The sequence below is a fragment of the Hypoxylon trugodes genome, assembly GCF_022578975.1.
Source record: "Hypoxylon trugodes strain CBS 135444 unplaced genomic scaffold F4822scaffold_8, whole genome shotgun sequence".
Lineage (NCBI taxonomy): Eukaryota > Fungi > Ascomycota > Sordariomycetes > Xylariales > Hypoxylaceae > Hypoxylon > Hypoxylon trugodes.
The window spans coordinates 1,312,012-1,338,126 of record NW_026250023.1 but is presented as its reverse complement, the minus strand read 5'-3'; the positions used below and the strand labels follow the sequence as shown (position 1 = coordinate 1,338,126).

Sequence of the window (26,115 nt, the reverse complement as noted above, 5' to 3'; positions counted from 1 at the left end):
ACGTAGTAGTCATGTAACGCCTTAGCAAAAAATAGCCTAAATGTGACTTCAAAAGTAAGCAGATGGGAAACGCCGAGGGTATTACATGTACTTAGATCAATGTCTTTTACGTTCAAACGTTGGAAAGTACAGGCGTTGTGGGGGAAAGAGCGCACGATATTGACAACCGAAAACATGGAATTTAGTGGTCGAACGGACTTTCGGTTATCCCCACTAGGAAAGAATACTACTAATCATGGTTTCTTAGTGGACGCTGCACATGTGTGTAAGAGGTAAATTATTAGTACCGCGGTACATTCATAAGCATTATCAATTCCATCACGATTGGGCGTTGCTAATAGGACTTAATCGTTGTTAACTACCTTATGTACATAGGTAACGGCTTAGCGACTTCATTCAAACGCCTTACTAAACCGTTATCGGATGTAAGGTTAGAAAGCCACATGCTTTTTAACTCACTTCTCCATATAGAACTCTTCCGTCGGTATCTTCTACAAATATCCATTGGATGTATGGGATGCAGGATGAAATATTGTCTTGACGCCCGAACATCAAAAAGCCTTATGGGTTCAAGACCGGCCCATGTTTCTCGACTTGCAGGTTGTATCAAACGGCCCGTTTTTAGGTCAATGAATGCGACACGCCTTTCCGACGAAGACTAACCCCAAGTACCTATATATTGCATTGTCGAACGATTATCGACTACTACCTTAACCAGGGGTGGAATTCCCATGCCGACGAATATTCTAGATGAGGCATAAATGCGAATTGACTTCACTTCGAATAGACTCCGTCAAGTCGGCAACATTGCGCAATTTAGTATGAGGGATTAGATTTTGTCGTTGTTGTATAAGGGTATTCACGGCCCGGTATCCCCCATGACGCAGTCCACAACGGTCGGGAGGGTGCACATCAAGTGCTTCACCATTTTGAACATCGATGGTTGGATATTATTGCGAAACGCATTATTATCTGGAACTGAGTCTGGCGCGATTGGAGCAAGCTAGTTTGAAATGTCTGCATCCATGCGGTTCATCTTCCGAGATTTCCAACGACAGCACTGACCATGACCGCGACCTCGCGATCCCAACTACCGCTCTTTTCTGTATCACCCTTCAGAGCTTTCCCTTTAGTAGCTGTGATTGTACTCGGGGGCTGACTACCCCTAATAACGCATTCCCTAATCGCTTCCCCGACACTATTGCGGTTTGTCTTTAGGGTACGAGCTGAAACACCGCCACGGTTTACTATCTCCTGAACCCGCGTTGCTAAGCTGCTCGCCATAGTTCTCCAGAAGTAGGATGCGAGCGAGCCGGTTTCAAGGTACGTCAGTAGCGGTTGTAAGAGGTTGGATTTGTCAGAAGCCGCATGCTTATGCACTGGTAAAAGCGGGTGAGTTGGCGCATTCGTTGTAGCGAGGATAATCTCGAGGGCAATGATATTTTGACATCGCGCCGAGGCCTCTGCTAAAGTCCGATCTAATGACGGTAATGTGGCAAGTGATCTTGCGAGTGATGCGATAGAGCTCTGCAAGGCGTTGCGCAGATAGACCTCAAGGGATTGGAGGAGTAGCTGGGGAGTCCATTTATCGGGCTTCGTACTAGATACCGGTGATAATAGGTAGAGTGTGACGGCGGCCGATATTATTCGCGCCTTGGCTTCTTCACTTTGTGCGAAGGTAGATGTCCCTGAAGCAGAACCGATACTGAATTCCCGTACGATTTGGTCTGAAGTATTTCTAACGGACCTTTCAATAGGTGTTATAACTGAGTCTTGTAAACTCTTGATGGCGTTGACTCTGTCGAGTCCATGTCCTTCTTCACCTGGTGCCTTCTTATCGAGTACTTCTCGTAGCGATAAGAGAGTATGCGCGCATCGTACCAGTGCTCTATGATCTTCTTTTCTATTACCGCTACCCGTAGTGCTAGTCCCAGAGTTTGTTATCTCCGTATGTTGAATCTCAAGCTGGCGACCCAATTGAAGGCAGCGCCCGACAGATCTTCCTAGTTTTAAGGTCTGCCATAACCGAGCAGCAACTTGGCGCACTTCATCCGCCTCGGCATGTTTTTGTATAACTTCTTTTTCTAGTTGCTTGTAACTTTCATTCAGGCTCTTAACCTGATTATCAACTTCCGATATTATTCTCCCGCTCGCATCGGTTTGTTCTTTGGTATATGTAAGAAGTGGGATGGCAGAACGGGTTGTGAGGAGGTCGATGTGAGAATCAACTTCTTGGGAATCGAATAGGACCTTAGATAACGGCGTGGACAGGTCGAGTGGGGTGTCATTCGGGTTATTCGTAGCAAGGACGAGGCTATTAGCGAAGGACGATGGACTGAAACTCGGATCGAGGAAGGCTTCATAGTCGACATACGACGCATCCTCATCTTCGTTAGTCGCCATCTGCACGATTAGCACAATTGAGACACATCAGAAGTCTCAATTGCTACTCTTCTCCTTAAACCCACCGAATAGAGCAAATGTTCGCTAATATGTACCTAGGTACGTTGGGTCAGAAGCTTTTAGATGGATGTATTGTTGAAATTCAATTTCCACAATAATATCAGTGCCCCACCAAAGTTAAGACAATCTCAAGCCACATAAATTCTAATGTCGAGCCGAGCCACGAGAGCCACACCTATGACGTACATTTTACCCTACAAAACTCCAATCTCCGATTGATTTGCTCATTCACGTTTCATCCACCAATCAACAATTACATGGCTTTGAATATGGGAAGCTCTCGTTGAATTTAATCTTTTACAAGAGTGACTAAAGGTCAATATGTCGAATGAGTCTGATCTCAAGCCCTAATTCATTACAAAAATTCGTTATCCATCATAAGTTTTCCATCGTACACTTGTTACCTCTAATCCAATCTCACCGCCCACATTAGATACCATAGCTCTTAAATGCACCATCATTGCCCTGCTTAGTTGCGCCACCTGCGCCAGTAACACCACCAACAGTGCTACCGACCGAGTTTGTGACACCACCGACAGTGTTGCCAACACCTTCCGTTGTTTGGCCTACGGCATTTCCAACTCCCTTGGTTGTTGAGTTAAGGCCCTTTCCGAGTCCTTCGGTTGTGCTGCCTACAGCGCTGCCGACGCCTCCGAGGAGACCGCCTTGGCCCTTAGCCTTCTCGCCGCCTGTGAGGACATTGTCGACTCCGCCGACTAGACCACCAAGAAGACCGCCGTTTTGGTTCGACATTGTGGATTGTAGTTGTGGTAATTGTTGATTTGTATGAGATGTGTTTTGAAGAGGTGAGAATTTGGTTTCTCCCGTAGTAACTTGTTATTTTGGTATGTGGATGTCTAACTATCTATGTTTCCGATATAATCTGGTTTCAACACCATCTCTTATAAATTGTCGAAGAGGCTTTGTTTGAACTCGAAATCCATAAGATATGATGTAATATTCCAGCGCAAGGGATCATTCTCAACGAGTACAAAACGCCACATGAACGCATACTTCCTGTGGCTTGCGTCAGATCAATGGATTGGTGTGGCTAGAAACAAGTTTCTATCCCCTTCTTGCCTAACCCCAGAACCGGGGTTCCGTTTCCTACGGACCAGTCGCGGTCCAAAAAATCCCGCCTGCAGTTTGGGTAATCTTTTGGAAACTTGTTCGATTCGTTGAATTGGATCTGTAGGCCCCTAGCCGCACTAATCATCCTAGTATCCGGCGGCCAAGACCGTGCTGTAATTGGCGTCATCTCATGGAGAGATTCATCAGCGATCGGTAGATCGGGTCGCATCGTGTGCAAGAGTTAAAAGAAATCAAATCCTTGTAAGAAGTGACGTCGTTTCTTCCAAGCGGCATCTGGTTGGCGACCCGACAATCTAACAGTGGTCTGAGGTTCCGCTCCCATGGGTCTTAGATCGTTCTCGACTTACAAGCTCGGATAGCCCCAAATTTACTAACCATATATGACGCAAAGGCATGCGTCCTAGCTACCTAGGTACGCGACTAATGCTCCATCTATATCAAAACATCTTCATTTGCCAAAACTTCGCAGCGAGTCTCATGCACCGCAGATGGGATCTGTGGATTTCCGGAGTCCGGAGTTAGTTGTGTCCGTCACAGTTACAGCGTATGTAAGTCGACTGGTATTGGCGAGTAGGAACAGGGCCATACGAGTCAAAATAAACAACTACGCCTTGGTATTCTAGCGTTACGAATCAGATCGTAATACCGCACGCGCAAGACAGCCACAATTAGACCGCCTAATGAGTCGACATGTTGTTTTTAGGACTCATGGACGAATAAAATGCCATATTAACCACCCGACTAGGTTACACATCGATTCCAACGAATAGTCCCGATGAACGCAACGTAACATAGTATTCCATTACTCGAACGCCCCGATCTCAATAAACAAATACGAACTCCTCATTCTGCAAGTCAGTCAGATTCTCAAACGCCCGTTCGCCCGGCCTCTCCACCTCCTCACCCCCAGTCGCTTCCGCCGTAGCAGCATTGATTTCTTCCCGCGCTGCTACTTCTTTCGCGGAGTCTAAGCTCGTATCAACGATTATGGCGCTCTTTCCCATAGCCACGCGCCTCTTCGCGTGGCCCGCATTTAGGAGTCGTAGATATGCGGTTGTAAGGCCAGAAAGCACAATAATAGCAACGTAGAGCGCGAGATTCGAGCGAAGACCCCGGGAATAGCCCGGTGCTTCGGTCTGCGTGTAGAGAAGCGGGCCAATTACGTTACCGACGGATTGGCCGATGAAGAGTACGGCGTTCGTGCATTTCCGCTTAGTGTCACCGGCGGTATTTTGTGAGGCCCAGGAGTAAATAAGCGGGGCTATGTACAGTTAATAACGATATCAAGGCTAGATTAGATAGAAATAACTTACTTATTCCTGGGTAGACCGAGATTAGGTAATATCCAACTAAAAGGGGTGCTCTGGAAGATACATCTCGTGGAAGTACCATTAGCATCACACACCCTGCTATTGGTGGTAGGCAGAGACCCGCGATGACGGGACCCTTCATCTTGATTTTCTGGGCGAGGAAAGCCCCACCAACAGTGGCTACAAGCTGGACGAATCCGAAAGGAATGTTGAAGAGAATAGTTTGGAATTGGTCAAAGCCGAAAGTCGAGACGATCAAGGGCCCGAAGGTTGAAATTCCACCAGATGGGATACTGATAGAGAACAACAGCGCAAACCAGAACCAGGATTTAGGGTCAAGCATGGTCTCCTTGAAGTGATCATTACGCCATTCGCGCGATATAACGCCCATCTGGTTCATGCGCAGTCGTTCAACAGCGATTATTTTGTCGTGGTCATTGAGGAACTTTGCTTCTATCGGCGAATCCGGCATAAACGCCAGCATAACGAAACTGTTACCTACATCAGCCACTCCTGAAGCCGCTTCCAGTGTCCATCATTTCATACCTAAATGCAACAGTGATTACCCCAAAGAACATAAATATAATCTATAATAGATAATTAGTATCATTTGAACTATATATAAAGATAGGGGTATTAATTACCTGATAAGATCGGAGACGCGATGAAATGTGACCCAAGCCATAGGTAATCAAGCTGCCAAACTTTGATATTATGAGTTCTTATCACAATTCATTCATGGGGTACTTGGATATCAATTCAACATACCATATTCGTAATTCCATTCATAGCACTAAGTTTTGAAGTTAGAATTATCTCGATTGATGTCTTCGCAATAGAATTTTCACAATACTTACTACCAGTAACTAGTCCTAACCGTCTGTTCCCGTCTCCTCCACCACATCTGCGTAATCGCAACAAAGCTAGGCGCGACTGAAGCTTCAAAGACACCAAGGAAGAAACGTGTGGTGATAAGACCCCCAAAGTTATGCGCAGCGGCCATACAGGCGAGCGAAATACCCCAGAATAGTACCATAATACTGGTGAACTTGGCGATGGGCAGACGCACCAGCAACCAAGCCAGCGGCGGCTGCATAACAAGCTGGGCGAGATACACAATACTGCCCAGCCAGCTATACTGGTCGCCCACCAACTTCGTGTCGGTAAGCAGTCCGAACACAGATGAGTACGCTAGTGTCGCCTTATCCAATCCCTGAAGGAAGTACACCGTCAACATAATAGGCAAGATGACGGCGTCAATCCGCCGTAGCACACGCGCTGATTCTGCGGGCGTCACAACAATCCGTTGCCCCGCAGCATTCTTAGATAAGAACGAGCCGGCAATATCCCTTCCGCCTCCATCATCATCACCACCGCCATCGCGTGACTGCTGAGTCGGCGCATTTTCAATTTCCGCTGTCTCACCCGTGCGGGCTCCCATGATGACTATTGCGAAAATGTCGGAAAAGTCTTCCTTGCCGACGATTGAACCGAGCCTTGCTCAATTAAGTATCTTGAAGGATCGGGGTAGTATGTCGTGCAACTAGAATCTGGGGTAAGCAGTGAGGAGAACCCTTGTAAGTAAGGGCCTTGGTCTCGTCGGCGCTGTGAATGGCGATGTAACTTTGGGTAGAATCGCTATCCAGGTTCTCCGCACCCGGCTTTCCCTCAAGCAGTCAAGGCAAAGTCGCACACACTTATCACGGGTTGTTAAGGTTAAAAATGGGCAATATCGACCAATTGATGTCTTGGTTCGCATGAGATTGGCATCATGTGCGCTGTTAACCTCGGTGTTTTTGTAGGCGAAGGGTCGAGTTACTTTGACCTTGGTATTCGAGACATCGGTGGTACTTTCGTGAGATACAAACGTGAGCCATGGATGGACAGGTAGGTCCTACCTACCTGTTCTTTCATCGTCGCGCATGCATGTTACGCTGAAGGGAACAAACAACGCTTTGTTCTGACATTTGACACTAATGCTTGAGTCTTATCAATGTGTTTGGTAAGAAAAAAGCCCGCATCTGGAACCTGTCAGCTCAAATGTCAATTGTATGGAGAAATGTTATTATGGCGTAGATAGTAGCTATGTAACTTACAAGTCCGAACGATCACCTTCTGTTAGGATGAGCCTTAAAGTAGATACATTATTAGCAAGGATATATATTTTAAGTGATACTAGTCGCAATGGATACTACTAGTTTTAATCATAAGCCAACAAGTTAGAGGCACCTTGTTGGGTAGGTATCGTATTGTAATAGGCTGTATATTACCTCATAGGGTATGGTGTCATGTCATTTGTATTCCTGTCTATCTAACTCTCTAAGGTAAGAGATCAGCTCCGAGGAGTAGGTCTTAAATAGTAAGACCTACACCACCAGCTGTGGCTCCAACCCTAGTCACGTGCTACACGTGACAATGATTCACACACATTATACCATAGCGAAGAGTTGTGTCCAGATAGACATCGTGCCATATATTTAAGTCCGTAGATACTAGTTACGTTTGTGATTGTATTGTTCAATGTTGCCGTCGTTTCGTTGTCGTTGTCGTCGTTACCGTCGTCGTAGAAACTAAGGGACGATTGCGAGGATTTTGGCTGGTGATGGCTCTTGGTGTTGCACAGACAGATCGAATGTTTCAGCATGGAAATATTAAGCCTATTAATAATAGACAGTTCGCGTTTGTGTCATTTGAGTCATTACTATGCCATAGTTAAGAATTAGTAACACTGAATTGCGTCTTTTCACATGTTAAAATACCTAGGTACATAACTTTAATAAGCAGATAAAGTCAATCAGATTTAAGGTGCAAAGTTTAATTGAAAGTTACTAGGCGGGTTTTTAATAAGCTTATTTTCTGTTCCGCAATAGCCGAGCCAAATTAAGTTGTGTGACGTCGACCCGCAGCCTAATCCTTGATATGTATCTGCAAGCTCCCGCAACTCCCGCAATATCCGTTTCTCCCCCTTCCGAGACTTTTGATCTTCTTCAAACATTACAATTGGTACGATGAACTCCCCAAAACGGAAACGTGCACATTTGGCATGCAAGCCCTGTAGAGAGCGCAAAAGAAAATGTGACGGACGTCACCCCTGCATCACCTGTACAGAATGGGGTTATGATTGCTATTACGAAACTTCTACTCGGCGAAGAACGCCACGGGCTACAGGACAAGCCACGACGGCATCCCCAGCAAGACCTCTGTCTGAACAACTAAGCAATCTTCCGGCAAGCACCACAGAATCCGAGCATTATGGGTTGAATCGTGATATGGAGGCTAATTCAGGTGCGGCCTTCGTCCGGAAACTTGGCCTTCGAATTGACCCTACGAATGCGCCCAGGCTCAGCCTCTTTGCATGGAACCTTGGATCACGACAATTATCTACACCGCTAAATGCCGGTAGCACAGCCCTACCCATTGTGGAAATTACCTCACTTGAGCATATGAAATCTTTAGCTCAAGTTTACTTTGATAAGGTGGACCCGTGCTATGGATTCATCAACCGTCCTCAGTTCTTTGAGCGGTTAGACATACGCTGGAATTCGTCTGAAACACCAAATTTGTATGACAGTATTTTAGCTGGCGTCGCGGCAATCGGATGTTTGTTTTCTCAACGAAACGTTACGGTCACCGAAGTACATCTAGTCCGGTCGGCTTATGCAAGTCTAGACAACCACCAACTCCTCGGGCCACCCTCAATAGACCTTCTGATCGGTTGGACACTCCGATCGATCTATCTTCGGATAACAGACTCGCCGCATTCCACATGGATAGCTAGTTCCACCTTGATGCACCTTGTCGAAGCTTCAGGGCTTCATTCCGAGTCACCGGCGTCAGTCCTTCTCCCTAGCGCGCAATGCGATCCTGATACTAGAAGGAGGCTTGTTGGCGTCGCACGACATATCAATACTTGGACATCCTTTGACTTAGGACTCTCCTTGGTCTCGTTCCAAAAAGATGAAATGCCATTACCGCCGTCGTCAAAGCCGGGTGATTATACCGATGAGATCTTAGGCCTACTGCCAATAGCGGTCAGTTTGCACCCTGGTAGGTTGAAGGATGAGACGGATCTCACGTCAACGCTTTTTAAGGTCCTGTCTAGAACACATACTGAACCACCTTCAGTTATGGCCCAGTGCAACACGGTGCTTTGTATTATCCGACGTATACATACCCAAAATCTTGACATGTCATCTGGCCGCACCGACCAGGTACTTGATCTCTTCAAGAAGGGACTTAGCTGCGCGCGTAGTCTAGTAGCGAGCTGTTCCCCATGGCATCAAGCCGCCAACGTACCTTTTCAAATTGTGTGCGTCCTTCTCGTAATGGACACACGCTCGTCGCTCTCCATGCTTCCGGAGGCAATGCAGACCTTGAGTCTAATCACTAGTACCTACGACACCGAAACTATGCGAGAGGCATATGGTACAGCTTGCCTCTTAGTTTTGTTGCACCAGCAGCGAAGGAAATCTGATATAGCCATTTTTGGAGAGGCCCTTAACGTCCATCAGCAAGAACGAAATCCTATCGTTGCGCTACCACCGCCACCCAACTACAGCTCCCAAGATTCCTCATGGCTTGAAGCACTTGTCGCCGACTTTCCAGGCTTGGAAAGGGTGGACCTAGATCAGTTCTTGAATATGGACATGACTGGCAATGCTCTCTTGGGCGGACCTGAATAATTGCGTTTTTCTTATCTTCTGTGTACATTTAACTTCCCGCACAAAATCAATCCGCTCGGAATAGTTGCGGTAATTAGAGATATTGCTATTTTAATATTCATTAGAAACCTACAATCCGATACCAATGTTTTCATTTCCAATACCTATTAAGACGGGTTCTAAATTGATAATCGACGGACAGGAACACGTTAACGGCGTTATTTTCGGGTTCGGATAGTGTAAGCGGCGTAGCGCGGAAGAGGCGGGTATTGCGGGATCTGGATCAACTAACCTCCCTAGCTATAGGCATTGACAAACCAACCCTCTTCAATGACATATCTTTGTACGCCTTATCTCGTGTATCCCATTCTAAGACACGTCAGGAACATCTCATCGGAAATGACTTCCTTGTGTTCACTTCACATGTATGATCCGGAGATCTTAGACAATATATACTGAGGCATGTATGCTCATCTGCAAATGCTCTAAAAAGGCATGAGATCCTCGCTATCTTTTGGAACGAAGCAAACAAGATCCTCCCACTTCGCAATGCCGAACCAAGCAAACGCGCACGAGAAGCTGTCCATGGGGCTGGGAAAGCCAATCCCACCACCCCTTGCCGATCCGAAGGATTACATCGTCGAGTTTGATGAAGATGACCCTACGCATCCATATAACTGGAAGACTTCTACCAAGTACGTCGACACCCAATATGCAGCTTGGTAGTATCAGGGACTGACCATGCATCCTTCCAAATAGACTCTACACCTCTATCCTAGTGTGTACCGGCACGTTCGTCGCGGCGCTTGCAAGTGCCATCTTTGCCCCCGGGGCAAAAGCCGCGAGCAAAGAATTCGGCGTCAGCTCCGAAGTTGGGACTCTCGGAACGGCTTTATTCGTACTTGGCTTCGCGTCCGGCCCGTTGCTCTGGGCGCCTTACTCCGAGCTACAAGGGAGGAGATGGCCCTTGACTATCGGCATGTTAGCTGGCGGCATATTCACCGTTGCTTCTGCTGTGGCGAAAGATATCCAGACATTGATCATCTGCCGCTTCTTCGCTGGGGTATTCGCTGCGTGCCAATACACTGTGGTTCCAGGATTACTGTCCGATATCTATGACAACACATATAGAGGTGTCGCAAACTCGGTATACGCTTTGGCGGTTTTCGGGGCGCCTATCATGGCACCGATTATAGGCGGGTTCATCAATGCTAGTTCTTTAGGCTGGCGATGGACTCTGTATATCCCGGCGATTTTAAGTTTTGTGAATGGAGGCATCTCGTTATTCTTCCTGCGCGAGACGTATGCGCCATGTATCCTTTCCGCCAAGGCCGCTGTTCTTCGCCGCCAGACGGGCAACTGGGCTATCCGTGCCCGACATGAGTTGATTGAGTTGAATATGAGACACTTGTTTGAGAAGTACTTCTCGCGGCCGGTGAGAATGTTGATAACGGAGCCGATTATACTGCTCGTATCTCTCTACATGGCGTTTATCTATGGGCTGGTGTATTGCCTGTTAGGCGCTTACCCTTATGTATTTGGTAAGTTTTCTAGTTCATTGGTGGTATAGCAGATCATGTTAACCAAATTGCAGAGGAGATATACGGCATTTCTCCAGGACTTAGCGATCTTCCTTTCCTCGGTCTCCTGCTCGGACAAGTCCTGGCTGTAGCGTTTGTCCTTACACTACATCCGTCTTGGGTGAAGAAGCTAGCCAACCATGACGGAAAAGCGCCCGTCCCTGAATGGCGACTGCGACCTACTCTGTTTGGAGCGCCGATTTTCGCAATTGGCCTTTTCTGGTAAGTGAACTATTAGGCCACGTTCCGAAGGATTAGTATTGACAACTTACTCTTTATATAGGTTTGGCTGGACTGGGTTTACCCCTAAAATCCACTGGGCATTCCCCACCGTCGCGGGTATCTTCATCGGATTCGGGAATGTCGCGGTGTTCCTACCGTGTTTTAATTACATCGTAGACGCCTATTTGCCGCTGTAAGCCTCGCTTAGAATCCATCAAGTTACTTGCGTTGAAAACTAATCTTGTTATAGAGCCGCTTCTGCCGTCGCCGCCAATATCATGACGCGTTCCGCTGTCGCCGCGGGATTCCCGCTATTTTCTAGACAAATGTTCCAAAACATGGGCGTACAGTGGGCTGGAACTCTGCTCGGTGGTTTGGCTGCTATTATGATTCCAATTCCTTATCTATTCAGAATTTACGGCCCATGGTTGAGAGGGAAGAGCAAGATCCTCCACTAGTTGAAACTGTATAGCAAAAACTCAATAAACTCTTGAGAGGAAGGAAAAGGAGTGTGCGGCAATATCATAGAGATTTTAATCTGGCAACTGGTGGGCTTCGTCAAATCGCATGATTCAGTCACAACGCCTTTAGACAAGGATAATGAGTTTGTTTCTAGAGGGTTGAACCATCTATCTGGTTCACCCGATGCGGCGCATTGCCATTATTTGGGTTTATGGGAGTCTAGACCGGTTTATTTGCCGGCAATACAAACTATTAATGTCTTTTGCTAGGAGCATGTTGAAAAACGAAGAACGAACCATCATCATGCACAGCGAGCGAGAAACGAAATTACATAGTGGCAGATGTACTGTATACCGTTGCGCTTCTGCAAGCCATCACGCCTCTCATCCGCATCGGGCACAGATTATCGTTTAGAAACGCCACCATTTCGGGCTTCATCAATTCGATGACGCCAGTGGCAGTCATACCACGAAAAATTCTCCTTTTCGATGGTACGTAACATTCATCTTAGAGGCTGTCCTGTGTTACGCGGAAGAGTATGGACAAAAAACGTCTAGTACTTTAATAACTAGAAGTGATTGCTTACTGATAAACACAAGGCCATATAAATGATGAGATTTACTATGACGACATAAAATATGGGAAAATGCAGGTACAATCTAAAAAAGCGAATAGGATGGCGATAATATCATACAAACTTGGAATGTTGAATAAGATATTATTTTTAGTAATAACGTAACGTGGCTATAGTCAAGTTAATATATCAGACACGGCAATTGAGGTTACGTCCCGTCTTTACCTTCATCTTGGCTCTTATAAATTAAGTCAACATTCAATTAAACACCAGCGGCCTTCATTTCCACCTGAGTGAATGCCGTAAATTCTTGTCTCCGAAAGTTTTTAACCGGTCTGTATATTAAAGCGAGTGCCGGCGTTTCAAGATGCAGTGACCCGTGAACAAAATTACGGCTGTCGCTAGTACGAGGGAATCCTCCGCTAGAAGTCCGGTAGACTTGAAAGCCGGGTGCCGAGATACCATTAGGAGGGTACATTATTTATGTCTTTTAGTGATATCGCTTCACTAGAAAAATTTCCTTTTGTTTTGTTTTTCCAGCCTTTACTATAATATGCTATTGATCTAGACTGGTAATATAATATGAGCTTTTTTTCGCTAGGCGAGGCACGGACGGTTATAGGAAATTAGATGTCTCTCCTGCGTCAGCCGTTTTGCATGATGAGCTCAAATTACTGATTTTATTTTACTGACTCGTGTTTACATGTTGCGATATTCGGCTATTATGTGTGTGGTAAGCAAGGAGGCATCGAGAGTGCATAGCTCATTTAATTTTGTGATTTTTACTATTTACCTATGTTTATTTTGATGTAGGATGGACATACAAGCAGGTTTGTTTTTGAGAATTTGTAGAATAACCCCTTACCGCCGACAGGCGCCCATTGTCCATTAGGCATCAAGCACTGTCCTCCCGATTTTTTCACTATAGAACATGCTGATATTGTCAAATCCTAGCAAATTATTACAGCATCTAATCATAATGTGCCCGACTACACGGCAAGATCTAGCGTAATCTCGTGCAGTTCGTATTAATTGTGGCTTTCCCCTGCAGAGAGGAACAAGGATGAGTTACCGATTGGGCAACGATAGAGTGAACTAGCTCCGGGGTTCCCCACACCAAGAAACGCTCTAAAGAGGAAAGGCTTTGTGATGCACGTTGGGTTGGGAGAGGGGAAGACAGACAGTTGGAGTAGGGGGGGTGGTATGTACCCTAAGTACTCAATATATGCGGTGTGCTGGTACGTCAAGAGGTCACTCTCGCCCTACAAGACCTACATATGTAAGTACCGTTATACAAGGTAGTACACAGATCAGCTTGAATAGCTCGGCTCCCCCACAGGATTCTATGCCGAAAATTCTCCAAATTTCTGCATCCCTCAATATGCCGTGCATGGAGGTCCCGCTCACTGCGCCGGCGGGCGGTCAGATCACCAGTCGAATTCTTCGTTATCGGGTCACGCGGTATTATGTTTGCGCCGTGTTGTCTACCAGGGAAGATAGAGGAGAGAGAGCCTAGCCAACGCATTGGAGTGTCAGCTTGCAGGGTCGTAGGGTCACATTGCTTCACTACAGGGAGCTAAAACGTCCTCAGACCTGGGCTGGTAGGGGTGGTAGAGAAGTGGAATCTCAATAGATGATGTCGTGGAATGCTAGGATTCTAGCCTGCTTCTCCCACCCTAGTCAACATCACGAGAGACATATATGAAGCTCATCGTGCCCATTACGCCCGGGTCCAAAAATGGCGTCCCCATACACATCCCCCCAAACCAAAATATCTCCCTTCGGGTCCCTGCTCGGATCATCCCGAGACTCTCGGCGCTCCAATGGCTACGATAAAGGCTGCTGTCCTTCTCGTGCTATGTCAGCTCTACTGTCTCGTAGTCGCCGTTGACTCTACTGTCGAATTATCTTGCAACAGATATTCTGGCTACAGTACACCTAACGGCGTCTCCCAATGGCTTGGTATCCGGTATGCCGCGCCGCCAGTCGGTGACCTAAGGTTCGAGCCTCCGCAGGATCCACCATGCAGCAAAGCAACACAAGATGCGACTCAGGTATGTGTGTTTCCGAGCACAGCTGACAATGGACTTTCCTATCTGGAACATTTCGCTGAAACCTTTTTTTCTTGATAACAGCACGGCAAAGTCTGTCTGTCCACTGACGACTCTCCGCCAAGCGATACTACAGCGGAGGATTGCCTGTTTCTTGACGTGTACGCGCCGACGAAAGCGACGCCGAAATCCAAGTTGCCAGTCTACTTTTTTATTCATGGCGGGGGTTTTAACACGGATAGTAACCCCAACATGAATGGGTCAGGCCTGATTAAAGCGAGTGACTACAATATTGTCGTCGTCACCATCAACTACCGCGTGGGTCCATATGGATTTATCACTGATGGCGATAAGATCAAGCCCAATAATGGACTGCGCGACCAGAGAAAGGCGCTTCAATGGGTGAACCAAAACATTAAGCAATTTGGTGGCGACCCTGGCCACGTGGTAATAGGCGGCGATTCAGCTGGTGCTGCAAGTGTCAGTCTTCAAATGATCGCCTATGGAGGCAAGGACAGCGGTCTGTTCCATGGAGCCGCGGCCGAATCCGTTTCTTTCGCGCCAGTACTTACGGTAAACGAAAGCCAGTATCAATACGATAATTTTACGGCTACTGCTGGATGTTCTGGACCCAATTCACTCGCCTGCATGCGGAATAAGACGGTCTACGAGCTTCAGGCCGCCAATCACGGCGTACCTTATCCCGGTCAGAAAAAGGCGCCGCTATACATGTGGAATCCAGTTCTCGATTACGATATAATACGGGATCACACATACGACGAATTCACCAACGGGAATTTCGTAAAGATCCCCTCAATCTTCGGCGACGATACCAACGGCGGAACCGTTTTCACGCCACAGAACACGTCGACAATCGAGGAGAGCCATGAATTCATGCTCGACCAATTCCCATACTTAACTCCGGAGCAGCTGTTGAAGCTCGACCTCATGTACCCGAATCCCAACACCACGTGCCCGAACACCGGCTGCTATTGGCGACAAGTATCCAATGTCTACGGAGACATGCGGTATGCTTGTCCTACACTGTATATCAACGGCGCTCTGATGCAACACGGTGTTTCTGGGTCGTATAGCTATCGATACAATGTCGAAGATCCGGATCAAGTGGCCCAAGGCTACGGCGTACCTCATACCGCAGAGTTAGTCGCGGTCTGGGGACCTCAAAACACGGACGGCGACCCGCCAAAGAGCTACCTGAGCAACGGTACGAATGTTGACGTGATCCCGGTTATCCAAGCCTACTGGACCAGTTTTATCCGAACATTCGACCCCAATACATTCCGACACCCTGGTTCGGCGACATGGGAAAAATTCAACCAGGCAAAACAAAACCGGTTACTGTTCGAGAATGGTGGGAAGACGACTATGGAGACAGTGGGTCTTGACATGCAGGCTCACTGCAAGTATTTTGCCAGCATCGGCGTTGACAATCACCAATAAGGGGCATTCCAATTACGGAGTATTTTGGTTCGGGGATTACTCTCGTTCGGTGTGACATTCATTGGGGATTGGAAAACCATGGTAAACAAGCTACCACAATATCTTGCGGATTCAGATTTTATTTCTAGATGTATTTACTTCACGATACCCATATCTTTGTGAGTAGAGGGCGTTACGGAACGGCAAATATAAACCGCAATACAGTTATACACTTGCTATAACCTGTCTACCAATGTGTCTAGTATTAGTATCATACATCCATGCTGAGAATAGCTTAATCGCTGCAGTATCCCTCAGTGTTCACCAACTGCTCTAGGCTGACTACAACCGCCTGTACCGCCGAGAAATCCCCAAATGTGCCTTGACTAGTACGTAACTTCGTCTAATCACATATCCTTCGTCATTTTTTCGAATAGGAACAGGATATAGACCTGTCAATCGTCCCCGCTATCTCCATAAGCCCATGTGTGGGTTCTAGGCGGTCGTTCGGGTATCGGTACGTACTTATAGGGGGTAACTTCTATATATATATAGTAATATGGTATGTGTGAGAATCTCAATCGAAGATCAACCGGCGAAAATCGGACATTCATCTTAGAAGATTGCGCAATGCTGATGTTGATCCGATTTAGAGCTACCTACCTAGGTACCTAGGTAGTGTAAAATCGTTTCGGCCCCCTCCCGAACAAGGCGCATATGTTTGACGATATTCACACCTAATACACTCGTTTTCTTAGTCCAGTTGGTTGCCTCTGGATCCCTGGAACATCTAAATTGTCAAATTACCATCCGAAACCCTTGAAGTCTTAGCACTTCGTCAAAACTTGCTCTGCCGTCCTCGCTACCAGGGGGTCATGGGCGTCACGGTTTCAGCCCGGCTTGGCAGGCAGGCAGGCACAACGTAGATCATCCAATGACCTGGGTGATCGACTTAGTATCCATATTTTAAAGATTAATTACAAGATTCTGAAGTTAATCTAGGTACTATTGATAAGTTCATGTGTGGATCGGAATAACCTCATAGTTCGATCGTGTGATCACTCGTCTTCTACTTTGTGCGGTAACCACTTGCGTACCACGTAAGCGCTTAGAGTTTAGAAAGTTACATTTCGCAGCTGAGTTAAATATTCGTCTCGTGTTATCTATTATAATTATATATGTATTAACCTTTATTATTATTTAGTTTGGGCCCTCCTTTTACAACTACCATACACCTGCCTTCATCCCACGGAAATAGGACAATTAGTACCCTAGGTTACCATTAGCTTCAAGTATGGCTTGATTCTAACTTTCCATATGGCTCACTTGAAAACATTTAAATTCTCTCTTCTCTTCATAGAATAACAAAACGCATTTAAACCCATCACTCGTTCAACATTTCACGATAACATCATCTAGTCTCCCATTCATCCATAATTCATTACCTACCTAAGTACCTATATAAAAACACAAGAGCAATCATGATAATTATCATTTCGAATATCACACTTTATCGTCGTATGACTTGGTCTTCAACACCCAACAACCATGTAGGCACGATACTGCCATCGTTTACGTTTAAGATAATTTACGAAAAGAGATCGCTCGTCATTTACATTTATCACGGAAAGGTTATCGTTTGGGTTTTTTTTTTTTTTCCCTCGTTAGTATGAGCTGAGGAGCTTTACTATTAGAACCATATTCCCAACAACGTCCTAGGCTTGGGCAGGGATGGCCTCTATAGAAGATACGGCGAGCAAATGATAGTTGGCGGCCGACATAACTGTGAAGGCCGAATTGGCGACGATAGGGGCTGAATGATGATGAGGACGATGATAATCAAGTTTGGAATGTCTCTGGTCCTATGCATCGAATTTCCGCACAGCCTCTACCGCGCAATCATGGCGCGTAAGACGTCTGGAGTATTCCTTTATGGTGATGATGATGTTGTATTGATTGAGGCGGCAGTATACTTATAATATCGTTCGTTATACGTTTGGAGTTCGGCAAGGATGCTTGTGTGGCAAGAGGGCCCAAGTGAGTACTACGGGTCTGAGACAAGGGAAGCGGGAGGGTTCCAATTTGTAAGTATATCAAATCCTAGTGATTGGGTTAGGCGCGTACATGTATTCATCGCGCGATATTGTTCTGATCTTCTTGAGGTTAGCATTGTGTTAGTTCGTATTTTGAAGCGGTATGTACCTACCTAGGTAGGTAGGTATCGATTTTGGGGCCTGGAAGCCTCCAACACGACCTTATTCATGAACACGTCTCGTGGTATAATTTGAATGTGGTTGGAAATTGATCTAATTCAGTATTGCAATTGTCCCGTTTGAATCATGATGTAGGGTTAGTTTCACGATGCCCATTCCCTCCAAAACTTGGTCGCTCCGCCGCTGAGCATAGTGTTCCTCGGCTTAATTCGCGTAAGTGCCATGCACCAGGTAAATTGCCCATACCCTAGGTATCTCCAGAAGAACGAGAAGAACTGAAATACCAGAAAAATGAGGTTTCTTCCCCTACACCTTGATGAACTCAAAAGCAGTCCCCTCCGCCTGCACCAGCTTCTGGCCGTCCTCTCCGATCGTCATCTTTGAGAGACCCTGAACAGTCAACGACGAAAGAATGTAACCACCATCCGGGTGTCTCCTCGCGCAGAAATACTCGTGCGTCTTGTGATGCTTGACCTGGGAGATAAAGGAACCCATGCTATCATGACCTATGTAAGTGCCGTGAACGGGATCGCAAAAGCCTAGCCATCCATTCTTTTCGACACAGATCCAGTGATATCCTCCCTGATCGCCCATATGCTCCTCCATTCGAAGCTCTCCACGCACGAGAGTAACCTGTCGTCCTGACGCTGGGTCCCGGATGATGAATGTGTGACCGGGCCATGGCACATCCTCCTTTTGTGGTGGCGGTGGTGGAGAGCGACGGTCACTGAGAGTCTCATCCGTTGCCGTTGTATGTGTTGGAGTTATATCGCCTGTGACGGACGAACTGGTCATAATCGTATCAACTTCACCCAAGAGACAACTCAGTCTCGCCTGGATTTCTAGTAGCTCCAATCGAGCCGACTTCAATTCGATATCCATTCTTATATTTCATCGCTTTGATAATTGAGCAGAGAACTGAATATGGCCGGAAGTTGGTGGCTAAAATCCGTTTGCAATAAAGAGGGGAGGCCAGCAAACTAATTAGGTGTTTGATGCCTGATATTGGACCTGTGCCACGCCAACTTTCGACCATGGCCTCGCTGTGGCTGCTCTGTCACATATCATTTGTGACGGTAACATGGTCCTAGCGGGCTTTTGCAGATGCGGGAAACCCCACGTACCCAGAGACATGAATAGGAGCTACGATGTCTCCTTTGCAAAGAAAAGAAGGCCGCAATGTATGCGTATAGGTATGTACTTTTTAATAAGAATATATTAATGGCTGGCAGTAGAATCACTTCATTACATATTTCGCGCGAATAGACAACTTAGCTAGAAATTGGCATCGAATCGGCAATAAAGAGGATGGCCCGTTGCATCATGAGAAGTATCATATTTGATACGCGCTACCTAGGTACAAATCCGTTCAATTCTTATAATGACGGACTTTGGGGGGGTAAGGCTATGTACCTATTATTTTCTTGAAGGAATCGTGTGGCTTGAGGCGTTATGGAGTAGTTTCGCTTTTATTCTACAATATTGGATGATCCGCGACCAACCGGACTATCTAGAGAAACGCCACAATGCAGGTAAACTGCATACATGAGCCAATGGCGCCTGTAAAAATCCCTCAGTGAATTTCTTCCCGGCTTTTGTCTTATAAGCTGCCTTTCATTTGAGCTATCCGTCTCTTGGTATCATTTCGAAAATATTCCTCCATTTCTTGCAAGTGTACCATGGTTCCCCTAATACTATCATCCCAATTTATTGGTTCGCCGCAGTAGTCAAGGACGTGAGGAACATTGTTAACGGGTAAGCCTCCGGGAAATTCCGAATAGGTAGTATAGGCGGTACTAGCCATAACGGCTTGAGCCTGAGTCTGTGGTAAGTTTTCCTCAATCCTAGTTGAGTATTGTGGCTCTTTGGGTTGTCTAGGTGTGGCTGCAGACGCAAGCGGTTGGTCGTTAGTTTCATGTTGAATTTCAGTGAACCATATCCCGACCCGCGCGTCCTGTGATGTTGTGCGATCGGGACGCTCTTGGAAATTGTTGAGTGTGATTCGTGGATCGAGCTGAGTACCCATATAATCAGGACAAGGGACAGCCCAAAGACTATCTGTAGCGCCGTAGTTATAGCCCAACCCCTCTAATGAATCAGTACATAATTGGGGGTCAAACTGGGGCCTGGCAGGGGGCAAAAGATGTGTGTTGCCACCAGCTGGTTGAGACAAGGTACGACCTTGCCATTCTTCGTTTTTCTGGTTCACTAAGTCCATTTTGTTGGCTATGCTTATTTAGCAATAGATTAGAATTCGTAATCCATAAAGCGGAGAGTTAAACCTAGGGGCCTGTAATATATAGAGCGCCACGACTGTACTGGTACGGGTATGCTATTGTGATGTAATGTTGAAGATCTTCGTGGTTGTCGGAGGCAGTTCTGGTCCAATCAAAGGTTCAATTGGGCATTGATATAAGATTCAATGATGGAATAAATCCAATTCATATCGAGCCGCTACGCTCAGATAATTTTATACCATCAAAAATTGCCACGGTCCATAATCGTACATCGAATCGTCCTATGAAGCGATTGTGTTAGGTAATTCTTGTAACTCTTTTGCTGGTTACACGAATTTCAGATGACATATCTGCGATGCGACCTAAGTTGCTACAAAGTACACCTAGGTATGAGAAATGTCCCGTTCACATACACTATATGGCTGTTTAGTACGAAGAGATAGACTATACCTAATAAGGCCAATCCCAGTTATCTGATGGCCTAGCCAGGAAACATAGACAGAAACATATTTGTGAAAGGGGATAACCTTTGTATCTGTTGAGGCAAATGAATAATCCGACTTGGCTTATTCGATAAGAAAATATCTTTGAGATCTTTCTATGTAAATTACAACATATGGAGAAGAAGAAGGCGTATATAATGATCGAAGATACTAACCGGAGCTTGCTTAATAGAGTATTTAAATCCAGACAAAGCAGATCCTGAACGTATCGCGATTTAACGCTCTGATCCTCCCACAATCCAGCTTGTGGACATCCCTGTAAAACATATATAGCAACTAACAAATATCACAGCCTTTTCCAGCAGTGTGAAGATCCTGGCTCGTTTTGATAATTACGCAATGCCCGGCCCAGTATCGAGTCGGGTGCTCGCTAGAATCGATTGCCTGCCATGCTCCAGCAAGTCCAAGGAAAGCGGATGTACGAAATTCCTATGCAGCTATGTTTAAATGGCAACCTTCACGAGTAGCGTGCATCTTGAAGTATTTGAGATCAGAAAATAATGGTACTGCCGGCCCTGTAACCAATGGAAATCATCAAAATGTTGCGGGGTCTCACCGACAAGATCGACTCCCCCCTTTTTAGAACCACTCCCGCTCTCGATTGATAGTCGCCACATTGATACCTATCAGAGCACACGTGGGCGCATTCAATCGAGCACTATGACCGGCCATAGCCGATTTACCGATACTCCTTCATAGGATAAAATCTCGGCACTAGGTGAACCGACATGGGTAATTTTGAATCACCTATGACATCGACTGGAGTGCGCTCTGAGCGTCCTATGCCAGCAACGTCCCCATCAACATCAATTTCGCCTTTGACATCACGATGACATCTTTCTCACCCAACTCCGCAAACGATAACCGCGGCGGCGAGGTGAAGAACCTCAGAAGTAAGCAATGCCAGGTGGCAGACACCTCAAATTTCGGCTCTACAGCCGGCATCCCACAAGTCGCTCATGGTCTCCCGGGCGCTTTGGATCCCTATGATGCTGTATGTTATATAAGCCTTCGCCCACATTAATCCATGCAAGCCCAACGCTCATCGTAAGGTCGTTTGATTTTAGGCCGGTCAATTTTTTGCAGTCTACGGTGACATGCAAAGTTTGGGAACCCAGCTCGAATATCTGGACCAGTTCCAGAGCTCAACCAAAACCTATACTCCATCCGACCTACTCCCTAACTCGTTTCCCCGAAGCCAGTCCGAAACTTCGGGTCTATCCCAAGCCCAGTCTCGTAATTCGACCGGGACAAACCTTTGCGCTCTGACAGGTTCAAAAGCGAAGCGTTCTCGCGAGCGCAACCGCGTCGCCGCGCGGAAGTGTCGACAGAAGGCGAAGGTTAATACGAACGAACTCCGGGAACGCGAGAGGATAGAAAGTCAGCGGAACCAGCTCCTATCGAACTGTGTTGTCTCTCTTCGGGGTGAGGTTATCAACCTCAAGAGTGAGATTCTCCGCCATAGCGATTGCAACAGTAAAGTGATACGAGATTATATCCAGAAGGCAGCTTGCGATATAAGCTCCGACGATGTTTGAAAGGGATGGGTAAGTTATGACCACATTAAGAATGGATGTGTATGATTTTGATATATTTAGCAGTGCCAATAAAATATATCGAATCTGAATGTCGCAAATTGGAATGAACGCGAGCTCGGAGAAGAGCCATCGATACCTCTCCTTGTCGTTTTAATTCTCGACGATTCTTTGAATTTGTCGTTGTCCGCTCCCTACGCCTCTATTCGGCCACCATAACTGGTGATATCTCCCATGCTCAGTTGATGCGCCGCCAGCAGTATCTATTAATACCAATAAGCTATCACACCGTCGTTTCGATACACCCTGTGTCTAGGGCTTCGGAGGTTTGATTTGGTTGTCGAGTACACAGTGCACCCATTTTTACTACCCTAATCACGTACGCCACGCTAAAATCTTCCCGATGATTATGTGTGAGGCGGCGTTCATAGGGTTGGCGCTGTGACTCGACTGAAAATCAAATATGCAGGTTTGTTGGTTCTGTTTAGGCGATTCCTTTTCACCGAATTCGGATACACTGTTGATGGAAAAGACGGGCAACTGAAGGTTTCACCGCATGAGCGGAGATGATATTTTGGCAAACGTGAAAATAAGTGTCCGTAATAACGCCACAATGCAGTGGTAGTAGGATTAGCTACATTGAATTGGTATGTCTTAGTTGGCTCGGGACGGAGCAGAATAATAAAAATTGGCGGTCGAAATTTGTTATGGATGAAGAACCTATTTTATATAAAGAGGTGAAATATGTACGTCAGAATCACGACAATAGTAAACAATACCTACCTAGGTACCTAGGTAGGTACACAGGTTGAAATCATGATCCCACCTCCATTGGCGCCGGGGCCCATTCCACTTACATCTATGGATGACGTCGTACTCGACTTGAGCGGCGAAGAGGTTGACGGTGCTTAGGTAATTTCAAATAAAAAGGGGTTGTCTAGGCACAACATAGAAAAATAGTTTCCGAATTTTCTTCTTGAGAATTTCTCTTGGGGGAGGAATGGGAGTTTAGAAACGGAACACCTCAGGTTACACGGACACATTACCATAACTTGTAACTACTTTTTACCGTATATTTTCTCTCTGTACGTCACTGCCTCTGTTCTACCTCTCTTTTTTCTTGTTCATTAATTATGAAGTATCTCTCTTTGAATTTAAACAGAATGAAATCCCCCATTTGATAAAGTGATTTGTTGAAAAGTTTAGAAATACATACGGAAGGGGAGAGGTAAGTGACCATAGTCTTAAAGGAATTCCATTCTGAAAAGCAAAACCCATGTACATAGCTACCTAGGTAGGTACCTAAGATACCTAGTCCTTGGTTTAATTGGATCTGTCGGGTACTCTAAGCCATTTTAGGTATCACACATATGTACGTAGAGGACCCCCACACAGCCACCCGCATAGAGCTATGCTATTTCGCATCCCCTACTCTCTAGATTCTCCCCTTTTCCCTTTACAAACATTATTATGAGATAATACCTACATCGCCAGCATCTGCAGCCAGCCCAGCACCGTATATTGAAGCTTTAATTGTGCGATCATGGATGTCTTTGAATTAATCTAGTACTTATAAACTTATGTTGCCTCATTGAACCCTTAATTATTGGCCGCCAAGAAATGCCATGCAGGAAATTCCATAGAAATTCGCACCATGGCTGTATTCAGTGTAAGTCAAGGCGGGTGAAGGTTCGTAAGACATTCGCGATCTGGGCCTTGGCGGGATACCCCTAACTTGATGAATAGTGTGACCAAGAGCAGCCAACATGCGCAAGATGTCGAAGCAAAGGACGAGCCTGCACTTACAGGCATCTTACATCGTCGTACAATCCATTTGGGGGTCATGACATTGCTGACACGACTTCCCTGCGATCACCATCAGCGCCGCTGTCGTCACACACGGCTTTGACCTCAACTCAAGCTGCTTCATCTCCGGCATTGACAATTCTCCCACTATACAAGACCCCACTAGCATTAGATCCTATAACGGAGCAACTGATATACCACTATGACGCCGAAGTTTCATCTATTTTCACTTCACCCGACGTCCAAGTAGAAGTGCTATCATGTTTACATGATGCCGTAGCTCGCCATTCATTTGAGTATCCCTATGTATACCATGCTATGTTGACGGTTTCGGCACTCCATCTTGTCTCTCATGCACGTACCTTGGAGGCCGCCTCTCAGACCCGTTCGCCACATCTAGTTACGGCCTTATCACATAAAGCATCCGCGTTGGAAACGCTCAGATCAACAGTCAATTCAATAACCCCTATAACTTGTGAACCAGCATTGATAGCCTCGGGTCTCCTTACAGTATGCGCTTTCGCCTCGCTTCGCGCTGGCGTGGTCACAGATACCATTGATCTGCTCGCCCAAATCATGACTTTATACAGAGGATCAGTAGCCATCTTCCGACTTGGCAGGCTAGTTCTCTGTGCCGTTCCAGGCGCTACAATACCTGCATTGAGGCAATCCGTCCTCAGCGCCACAGCAGGAGAGAAATCGTGGCCAAGCGCCGAAGCAGCAGTTAACAAAGTGTTGGCTCGGATTTCAGAGCTTGGCGATGATTACGACGATGCCAAGCAAAGGAAACAGTCTCTGCTCGATGCGGGATTCAAGCTGAAGACGGCTTTAAGACGTGCCGCCGGAGCGATAGGCAATTACAACGTGGCTTGCATGTGGCTTGCGATGGTCCATCCTACGTTCAACGAGAGCATCGTTGCCCGGGATCCTCTAGGACTCATCCTCGTTTCTCATTGGGTGGTCACTTTAAAATACGTGAAGCATCTCTGGTGGGTCCAGGGCTGGCCCGAACAAATTGCTCAGGCCGTGTGGCAAGAAGTCGGGGAACGACATCCAGACTTGATGCAGTGGGTCTTCGAGGAAATCAACAAAAAATCGGAGGATGAACTTGATGGATACCTAATCCTCAAGGGGAGCTGACCCCCCATTTTATTCAAGATGCTGGTTTTCAGTAGTAAACCAGCCATCCAGGAAAACCCCGTCGGACCCGTCGGGCACCCAAGCTGAGTCCTACACCTACCTACCTAGGTACGCAAAAAGCAATACGCTGCAAATGAAATGAGTGGTGGTCGCACAACAGCGTCAATCCCCCCCCCCTCTTCCTCCAGCCACCGGATAGGGGATGGCTTTGCCGCGCTCGACGCTCGCAGATTCAGGTACTCCCACGGAATATCGCAACCAAGGAAATTCTTATCTTTTTCGCGTACAAGATAGCGCTAGACTATACCGATCCACCTATTCTTAGAGAGGTTTTTGTCCAACCACCGTAGCAATCTTGCCCTGATGCACCACAACCCCCTGTTCCGTCTCGCCAACAGCCTTCGCAAACAACCCCACCCACGATTCCCTCGTCAGAGGTGCATCCGGTTGCTGAGCTTTAGGCGGGAAAAACACACTGAGTTCCTCCCAGACAATAAGGTAATCCTCAGTCCAAGCCTTCAAATCCTACTTTCGCGTGTCGGTCTCCTTTAGGTGGACCTCCTGAAAGCCGTTCCGCTTTACATGTTGGTCAAGTTCACCCATAATCTCGAATTTCGCACCCCCTGCTTTCCCACCCGCTTTTAATATCTGAACGATGGAAAAGAAGAGGATCGGTATCTATAGAAGCGACCGTGCTCGAGAAGGCTTGGATGTGGACGACATCGTAGGCGTCTACCAAGTCCTCCGGCAACGGCCTGGCGAGGATGTTCAGCGTCTTCAACGTAACCGACTCCGGGAGGAAAGGTGGAGCGGGGAAATTGACTGG

The 26,115-nt window shown here is 46.6% G+C and overlaps 10 protein-coding genes across 10 annotated transcripts; 5 read left to right on the top strand and 5 right to left on the bottom strand.

The window, feature by feature from the left end:
* Positions 1-847: 847 nt before the first annotated feature.
* Positions 848-2,555, bottom strand: F4822DRAFT_347157 (oligomeric Golgi complex subunit 5). The gene has a single exon (XM_051455903.1). The coding sequence runs from the start codon at positions 2,401-2,403 to the stop codon at positions 1,033-1,035; it is 1,371 nt and encodes a 456-aa protein (XP_051311324.1). The 5' UTR covers positions 2,404-2,555; the 3' UTR covers positions 848-1,032.
* A 153-nt stretch (positions 2,556-2,708) lies between these two features.
* Positions 2,709-3,365, bottom strand: F4822DRAFT_347104 (uncharacterized protein). Its single transcript, XM_051455902.1, has one exon. The coding sequence runs from the start codon at positions 3,214-3,216 to the stop codon at positions 2,893-2,895; it is 324 nt and encodes a 107-aa protein (XP_051311323.1). The 5' UTR covers positions 3,217-3,365; the 3' UTR covers positions 2,709-2,892.
* A 1,011-nt stretch (positions 3,366-4,376) lies between these two features.
* F4822DRAFT_438239 (MFS general substrate transporter) lies at positions 4,377-6,306 on the bottom strand (the record flags this gene model as incomplete). Its single annotated transcript, XM_051462493.1, has 6 exons — positions 4,377-4,816; positions 4,869-5,356; positions 5,412-5,452; positions 5,510-5,569; positions 5,634-5,658; positions 5,723-6,306. The coding sequence occupies 6 exons, from the start codon at positions 6,304-6,306 to the stop codon at positions 4,377-4,379; spliced, it is 1,638 nt and encodes a 545-aa protein (XP_051311322.1).
* A 1,503-nt stretch (positions 6,307-7,809) lies between these two features.
* Positions 7,810-9,790, top strand: F4822DRAFT_347081 (uncharacterized protein). Its single transcript, XM_051455901.1, has one exon. It carries the CDS (start codon positions 7,874-7,876, stop codon positions 9,545-9,547), a length of 1,674 nt encoding a protein of 557 aa, XP_051311321.1. The 5' UTR covers positions 7,810-7,873; the 3' UTR covers positions 9,548-9,790.
* A 285-nt stretch (positions 9,791-10,075) lies between these two features.
* On the top strand, positions 10,076-11,786 carry F4822DRAFT_432399 (putative bicyclomycin resistance protein; the record flags this gene model as incomplete). The annotated part of the gene is made up of 5 exons (XM_051461641.1): positions 10,076-10,221; positions 10,286-11,067; positions 11,121-11,328; positions 11,390-11,521; positions 11,579-11,786. 5 exons carry the CDS (start codon positions 10,076-10,078, stop codon positions 11,784-11,786), a joined length of 1,476 nt encoding a protein of 491 aa, XP_051311320.1.
* Positions 11,787-13,634: 1,848 nt separating this feature from the next.
* On the top strand, positions 13,635-16,191 carry F4822DRAFT_413402 (alpha/beta-hydrolase). Its single transcript, XM_051459042.1, has 2 exons — positions 13,635-14,418; positions 14,500-16,191. Exons 1-2 carry the CDS (start codon positions 14,188-14,190, stop codon positions 15,874-15,876), a joined length of 1,608 nt encoding a protein of 535 aa, XP_051311319.1. The 5' UTR covers positions 13,635-14,187; the 3' UTR covers positions 15,877-16,191.
* A 1,733-nt stretch (positions 16,192-17,924) lies between these two features.
* F4822DRAFT_347062 (uncharacterized protein) lies at positions 17,925-19,417 on the bottom strand. The gene is made up of 2 exons (XM_051455900.1): positions 18,062-19,417; positions 17,925-18,008 (listed from the first exon to the last, which is right to left on the bottom strand). Exon 1 carries the CDS (start codon positions 18,948-18,950, stop codon positions 18,375-18,377), a length of 576 nt encoding a protein of 191 aa, XP_051311318.1. The 5' UTR covers positions 18,951-19,417; the 3' UTR covers positions 17,925-18,008; positions 18,062-18,374.
* Positions 19,418-19,668: 251 nt separating this feature from the next.
* Positions 19,669-20,286, bottom strand: F4822DRAFT_432396 (uncharacterized protein; the record flags this gene model as incomplete). The annotated part of the gene is made up of 1 exon (XM_051461640.1): positions 19,669-20,286. The coding sequence occupies one exon, from the start codon at positions 20,284-20,286 to the stop codon at positions 19,669-19,671; it is 618 nt and encodes a 205-aa protein (XP_051311317.1).
* Positions 20,287-21,637: 1,351 nt separating this feature from the next.
* Positions 21,638-22,346, top strand: F4822DRAFT_432395 (uncharacterized protein; the record flags this gene model as incomplete). The annotated part of the gene is made up of 2 exons (XM_051461639.1): positions 21,638-21,802; positions 21,876-22,346. 2 exons carry the CDS (start codon positions 21,638-21,640, stop codon positions 22,344-22,346), a joined length of 636 nt encoding a protein of 211 aa, XP_051311316.1.
* A 1,469-nt stretch (positions 22,347-23,815) lies between these two features.
* On the top strand, positions 23,816-25,617 carry F4822DRAFT_346934 (uncharacterized protein). Its single transcript, XM_051455898.1, has 2 exons — positions 23,816-24,032; positions 24,090-25,617. Exons 1-2 carry the CDS (start codon positions 23,964-23,966, stop codon positions 25,287-25,289), a joined length of 1,269 nt encoding a protein of 422 aa, XP_051311315.1. The 5' UTR covers positions 23,816-23,963; the 3' UTR covers positions 25,290-25,617.
* The last annotated feature ends 498 nt before the right edge of the window (positions 25,618-26,115 follow it).